Here is a 7772-nt window from a genome sequence, read left to right as displayed (position 1 = left end):
GCCAGAATCAAACATAAAACATAATATTTTTGTATGCAAAACTGTGGGCCCTGCTGCTGTAACTGTGAAACAGTAACTTTTCAGGAAGCTTTCTAACTTCAAACAGTGTTCCAGGGATCACATGTTCCTGTGAGGAAAGTTTGTTTATGCAGTTATGAGAATATACCTTAAAAAATGGTATCTCCGACTCACCCAAAGTTACGTAGTGCACCTTTAAGGGTTTTGGTTCATGTACTGTATAATGCAACAATCCTGTCACACACGTGTACATTTATTTTGCTGTCAAGACCAGACACTGCAGGTTAATAAGGGAAAAGTGTTAACTTATTGATATCATCATGAAACTTTGCCACTTGATTATTATGCGTAAATTTGCATCTCATTCAAATATCTAGATGTTGGATAAAACCAGAGTTAGAAGCTAAGACTGACTGTGGAAAGTTTAGTTGATGTACAGAGAGTGCTTTAGAAGTTAAAATGTTTGGTTCAGAGTGTTAAAAAAAACTTATGTTGAGATAATGGTTGTTAAAGATGGTTGTATAGGAGAAATATACTGACACAAACAGACAAGGTTTAGTCAATTGCACACCTAAATGTACATGTTTGATCTTTGATTTATACTACTTCAAAATAGACGGAAATCTCAAAATTGACCAGTGCTTAAAAGAACAATGTTTTTTGCCAGCAGTGTCTACCCTTAAAAAAGGCTAAACATAATGATATAAGATTGTGTAACAACGTCTATCATTTCTGTTGTGTGCCAAGGACTGTACTGTATCTTCTCTGGGGTTTATCGTGTAAGGTTCCCCTTCTAGTGTGCTGTTGTTGTCACCACCAGGTGGCAGTGTGACATCATAAAAGGCCACTGACTGCATATTCCACTCTGTCCATCTGTCATGAAGCCTCAGCGCAGCAGACTTGCAGTAGACTGAATGCTAATGACACACTGTTTATCAAGCTGTGGTGGAAAACAAACCTATTTCAAAAGTTGTTACGAACAATTAAGTGGGCTGTGCAACATGTGCTGCTGCTGCATGCTTCAATAGTCAGTGAGTGCTCCAATCTGCTTTCAACGTGATAATCCAGTGCACAAGGTTCATGTGTTTTAAAGGTGGGGTAGGCCATTCTGGAGAATGTTTGTAGACAAAATAACTTATCGTCAAAATCAGTGAATACCTCCTCACAATCAACCGACCTTGTCCCCTTTGTTTGCATTTCCTTTTGTTTTCATAGCAGTTTACGGAGCCTAGGCTGCGTATTAACACCAGATTATTTTCAGCGCGCTCACAGTACGGACGGGTAGCGCTATCGTGAGGAGATATTCACTTATTTGACAAAAAAGTTATTTTGTCAACAAAAGATGGCTGGCTCCACCTTTAACTCTCACTGAGGTTTTAGGTCACAGTCCACGTTGTCAATTGATTGTAATGTTTCATATGTCTGCAGAAAGTCAAAGCCAAACCAGAGGAGCCGGCCATCACAGCAAAGGTGCAAAAGGTAATTAACCAAAGAATGTGCTTATTAATACTATGATGATTCCGCCATTATAGAGTTGGGGAGCCTATGAAAATAGATAAGTTCATAAGTTTGCTTAAAGGAATACTTCACCCATACAGAACCGTAAAACACTCTTTCTGCCTTTTCTCAGGCTAGGATGAACCGTTTTAAAAAATGTTTGCACATTGATACTACATAGGATCTCAGAGTTCAATACACCTTCATATTCCCACCGGTGAAGTAGGTCTTTAACCCACATTAAAACAAGGCATTGATATACTTCTATGAATTCTGTCACACAGTTTACCTGTGAACAACTACATGAATCATTTCTAATGGCATTAAATAACTTTCTGGAGGACAATTTTTTTTAAATAATTAATAGGGGTCATAATCAAGATTGTTATGCCATGACTTATAAATTTAACGTAGGCACCGGATTTTCTTATCTACATTTAAAACCCGATCAATTTAGTGGCATCGTTTTAAAAAGGAGATCCCTATATGGTATTATAGTCTTTGCTGGTTTAAACATATGCTCATATAAAGGTGTAAAATGTGTGTATACCAACATCTTCACTCATTTAAAACAATGCCTTTGAAACAAGTGCTCTCCTGCATTCATTTGATAACTGAACTATCCTAACCATGAGCTCCCATGGCTGGCATCAAGTCAAGCATATTAAAGCAATCCCCCCCCGCCCCCCCATTCATTTAGAGAGCAGTGGGTGGGGGAGCAGATTAAAGAATGCCAGCCCCCCCCTGCCCACCTTACTGACCCCTCTGAGACATTCCTACCTCTATTCACACACTCTTTACAGGCCCTTCAGCTTCTAGAGAGGGGGGAGGATGACATTTTGGAAACGAAATCCTTGAAAATGTCTTTAGTGTTCTTTTGAATCAATATTCAGTTTCATATGGTTTTTCTCTGCATGTCAGATCTCCATTTAAAAACACAGTTGCAACATCATGCATGTGTTGCTACTGTTGGACTCTGTTTCTCATTGTTCCCTGCTCGCTCCTAGGCAAGGCAAGTTCATTTTATGTAGCGCAATCAATTCATACACAATTCAAAGTGCTTTACAGGGGCCATACAAATACATTTAGACAAAAAATAAGACATGAGAAAATATAAAAAATTGGATTTGAGAGATAATAAAAATAAAAGAGTGAAAACGGGTTGACAAAATGTCATTCAAAGAATGTCATTTAAAAGACAATAACAACAAGGAGTGCATATCAAACAAGTGTGTTGGTGCAAATCTAAAAGTGTCATGTGACTGTGTGAAACACACACATACCTTTGTCCAGTCAGTGTGTGTCATGTGAAGGTATGGTGAGCTAGTTTGATCATTTACCTTTACACACACAGTCCCTCTCCCTCTCTCACACTCTGTTCCATCAATGTTTGACCATAGTGTGAGGATTCCATTCGTTTTCATCTTTCTTTCCTCTTGCTACCATTCACAATTCAACTGGCTGCTAATAGAAAGGGTGTGGTGGTGTTACTCAATGACGCACGCAATATCTGGAGAGTTTTATTGAGAGAAACAACAGGCAAAATACCTATACTAAACATTCAGTTTAAAGGTGCACTGTGCACTTTCAGGAGAGGGAGATTTATTTATTTTTGCCTGGAGTGAGTGAGTGAGTGAGACTACACTAAAACAATTTAAAGAGTGAAAGAGAAGAGAGAGAGAGAGAGAGAGAGAGCCTACACAAAATCACCTTAAAGAGTGACAGTGTCCCAGTGTTTCTGAGCTCAGAAATCATCACACAGCGATCACATCTTTGTTTTCGTGGTTATGAGTCAAAACATTGTAAAGATTGTGTAGGCGTTTGCAGCAGAAATGTGAAACGGCAGCAGATGCACATGTGGATGTGCCTTTCTAAGGTAAATATCAAAGACAGAGCACTGACTCTCTATACATCATTAGGGGAGACAGGGAATTTACTTTTTAGTCTTTGCACTTTCATCGCTATAAAGCAGAGACGGGGGGGACTCATTTGTAAAAGCCACTAGGGAAGACATGTGCAATGGAATGCAAACCTGCTGTAGCAACAGTATATAAGGAATGTTATGTGATGTTCAATTCAATTCAGTTACCTTTATCTTCACTGGAATGAGGTTTCCCTCATACAGTGACGACGAGCCTACACAATTACAAGGAACAGAGAAAACAAATAAAATGGGATAAAAATTACGATAAAATTTATATATAAAGTATATTAAAAAAAGTGTGTGTGTGTGTGTGTGTGTGTGTGTGTGTGTGTGTGTGTGTGTGTGTGTGTGTTTAACTTAAGGCATGTATGCAATGTTGTGTATCTATGTGATCGAAATAAATAAACTAAAAGCTAAAAGAATGGAATTGATCTTTGTGCAGAGAAAAGTGATGTTGAGCTTGTTATGTAGTGTCTGCACCCAATACTTTGTTTTTATGATTTTATGATTAATAAACTATATTCCTTGTGTGTGTATATATATATTCATTGTTGTGTGTCCGGGCGGCAGTGGCGAAGTGGGTTGGGAGGTCGCCTCTGGAGTGCAGGGTTGGAGGTTTGATCCCCCGCCTGCCCGCCACATGTAGAAGTGTCCCTGGGCAAGACAGCTATATAAGTCAAGTCCATTTACCATTTTCCCCCTGTGTTGTGGTGCAGAGGCCAGGTCTGTGTCAGCGTGTGTGTCGGCTGGCTCTCCCTCTGTGGCTGCTCCTCATGGCCCTGCTGCTGCTGGCCTTCCTCCTGCCTCTCATCGGTGAGAACAGCTCCTGCTCTCTCTCCAACAACTTCGCCCGCTCCTTCAACATCATGCTGCGCTACGAGGGACCTCCACCCACATAGGAAGCACGCCTCACCAAGGAATAGGGCTGTCACCATACCAGATATTTATACATTAATAGTCCATACCAATACCAGGGAAATTCCACCATTCTCGATACCAGATTGGATGAAAAAAATAAAAAATCCCATGTACTTCAACACACATGCCATTATAACTAGGGGAGAACTGGGTAATGTGAGTCCCTTTTTACATTTGCTTCCCTCTAATGGAGCTAAAATTATTTATCAGTCAAATTTACACATTTCCCATTCATTCAGGATGTTTCCTAGAAAAGGGCATTAGCAGAATTTATTCATGACAAAGGGCAGTGAAAATACGATTGTTTAAAAAAAAAAGTTGTCTTGTGTCTCAGTTTACCCCAGCTGTGGGGTAAACTGAGACAGACCAGAGAAATCAAGGGGGTAAACTGATCCACTCTGAAACTACCATAACAACAAATGTTGTAACAGTTACAATCCTGACAGCTAGCTTGAAAACCAAATATTCCAAAACTAATGTCGGACTAGTAACAGAATCATGGGGTTTGGTCAATTAAGAAAAACATTTTCTAAACACTTGAAAGTAACTCTGATCAAATACACCATATAATTCATATTCAATAATTAACATTCAAATGACAGATAGAACCAGTTGGATTAAAACAGTCTGGGGATCAGAACACAGGTCCCTTAGAGCCAGCTAGTGTCTGGGGGTCAGAGCAAAGAACAATCAGAACCACCTAGAACAGCCTAGGACTCAGAACACAGGACTAGACCCAGCTGTCATTTTTCATCTTTTTAGTCTTTGATTAATATTAATGTGTTTTATTGGGATCATTCATTGAATAAAGACATATTACTTAGAGTCTATTGGTGTTAAAGGTCACTCTCCTGTCCCCCACATACATACCTGCCAAACCATGCCCTTGCTGACACCCCTTCAACCATCAACCCCCACCTCCAGCCCACATTGTCTTTTGTCTTATTCAAACTAGTCTCCTTGCTACTTCAAATATAATGGATTCATTAAAAGAGGGCACAGACACTGTCTCACTTTACCCCACAGCATTTGTCTCACTTTACCCCACTGCCACAATTTGAGAAAAAACTACCTCTCTCAGCAAATCAGGCTAATCTTCAGTTATCATTATCACATGGTTTCATATGTTGGTAGTTCATCAACATGTATGATAGAAGTTTTTCTACCTGAATCAATTTGCTTTGGCACAACAATCGATTAAGTTGACAGCAAGAAAATTTACTTTTACATGCAAAAAATAAATTTTTGTGAAAAAAACATGCTTACAACATCACCATGAGGTCCTCTCTTACATGGCCAAGGGGAAATGAGAGGGGCTTGAAAACATATATCTCACATGACCAAAGATGTGTTCCATTGCCTAGATACAGGGGGTGTCTCACATTACCCGATGGCTCACATTCCCCCGTTCTCCCCTACTGTATATATATATATATATATATTTTTTTTTCTAAACTGCCGTATCCAATTTGCTTTCTCCATGTGGGGTTTTGTCGTATTTTCCTTGCTTCTGAAATGCTGTTTGTAGTTGTTCTCCCCGTGCCGGGTGTGGAGCGCACACACCACACCTGAGTACAATCTAACTTCTGTAGCATTTACCAGCAGATCAGACCACTTGTAGGCGTATATGCTGCCCACCGGAATAATTACATGCCCGGTTCTTACTTAAGGGTACCATCAGTTCTCATGACATCCCTTACGAAGGACCTCCACCCACATAGTGAACACAAGCTATGAGGGACCTCCACCCACATTTGGATCTGACTCTGTCTCTAGACCCAGCCCTGACTCATGTAGGAGCCGCTGACTTGCCTACTTTGCACTGCTCATTGATCATCCTGTGGAACTATCTGAAGGCTCTGCAGCTTTCTGGCCCTTTTAAAGCCAAGCTTCTTCTCATTCAAGTTGTTAATAGCTTTTGCGCACACAAGTGATTTATTGTCACATGATATCATCTCTAATGGGATGAAGCACAATCTAGAAGAACAAAGTGTCTTGTTAAAACCAAAAAACCTAATCATTCAATACAGTAATGTAATATGAAATATGAAGGAAATCAGTTGCTATAACATGTAAGTGATTTGTCTCTTCACAGCTCTGTACAGCAGTTTTCTGACATAATAAGGCTGAAATTCCATTTGTTGAGTCAACATATCCATGTATATAAAACAAGACAAAAAGAAAAGTTTGAATGCCCAGGGCCTGCTTACAGACCTTTAAGAAGTACTAAAGCCTGGTCACGTAGTCATTTACCCCTTTTCCACCAAAGTGAACCAGGTTCCGGGCTGGTGCTAGAGCTGGTTCAACGTGGAAACCTATTAAGAACCTAGAGAGCCATGTCATGACGTCACTGTAAGCGTCTGTGTACTTTGCCTGACATCACCGCTCTCCCGTCTAACGCTTAAAGGCCTACTTCACCGGTTTGAATATGAAGGTGTATTGAATTCTGAGATCCTATGTAGTATAAATGTGCGAAAAAAATTGAAATCGGTTCATCCTAGCCTGAGAAAAGGCAGAAAGAGTGTTTTTTTTAACCCTATATTTCTCCTTCTCGTGACATCACAGAAAGAGAAATATAGGGTTAAAAAAAAACTTACTTTGTAAATATTATTGTGATGTCTTTTACTGTGACATCACAGTAATATTTACAAAAGTACGTTTTTTTTAACCCTATATTTCTCTTTCTGTGATGTCACGAGAAAGAGAAATATAGGGTTAAAAAAAACACTCTTTCTGCCTTTTCTCAGGCTAGGATGAACCGATTTTAATTTTTTTTTGCACATTTATACTACATAGGATCTCAGAATTCAATACACCTTCATATTCAAACCGGTGAAGTAGGCCTTTAAGCTAGCCCTAGCTTTAAGCACAATGACAACAACAGCGGCGGATATGTCTTATTTTTACACGTGTTGCCTCTGTCTTTGCTTTGTTAACCTAACACCACCTGTCCAGTGTATTTGCGCTGGCCGTCGTGATCGCTACATTCAGGATTATGTTATGCTTACGTCTCGTAGTAGCTGTCTTTTTTTAAATGGCGGGTTGATGGCTTTCACTGTACATATTCTACATTAGGACAAATATAGAGCTAACTCCGAATTTAATTTTCTACATGATATAGTTAGCATTTATAAAGTGGCAGTTCTTTCAGATTTTTTTTTTTTGTTACAGTCTATAGGAGGCACACACATCATACCCCACAATAACTCTGTCTCCCTAATCATGATATCTAAGCTGAGCTCTCCTCTCATGCTTTCTCTAAAACATTTCACCTGCCCATCAAGTGTTTACAGCGTGCAGTCCATCCTGTCTATTCTACCATCTATTCTAGACTTCTATATCCTTTTTACTGTAACTGATGACTGGGTTAAACCCATGGCTGTCATATGCGTGGTGGCTTGTGGGAAACGGTGTC

The 7772-nt window shown here is 39.6% G+C and overlaps 1 protein-coding gene across 2 annotated transcripts in view; it reads left to right on the top strand.

Annotated features, from left to right (window-relative positions):
- The window catches only part of syne3 (spectrin repeat containing, nuclear envelope family member 3), a 45644-nt gene extending 38756 nt beyond the window's left edge, over positions 1 to 6888 (top strand). For both annotated transcript variants that reach the window (XM_080042045.1, XM_080042044.1), the window contains exons 17-18: positions 1447 to 1497; positions 4156 to 6888. In XM_080042045.1, the coding sequence (XP_079898171.1) occupies positions 1447 to 1497; positions 4156 to 4338 (234 nt within the window). In that variant the 3' untranslated portion in view covers positions 4339 to 6888. The remainder of the gene's footprint in view (positions 1 to 1446; positions 1498 to 4155) is intronic.
- The last annotated feature ends 884 nt before the right edge of the window (positions 6889 to 7772 follow it).

Source organism: Ammodytes marinus, assembly GCF_949987685.1.
Source record: "Ammodytes marinus genome assembly, chromosome: 15".
Taxonomy (NCBI): Eukaryota; Metazoa; Chordata; class Actinopteri; order Uranoscopiformes; family Ammodytidae; genus Ammodytes; species Ammodytes marinus.
This window is presented reverse-complemented; position numbering and strand designations above follow the sequence as displayed.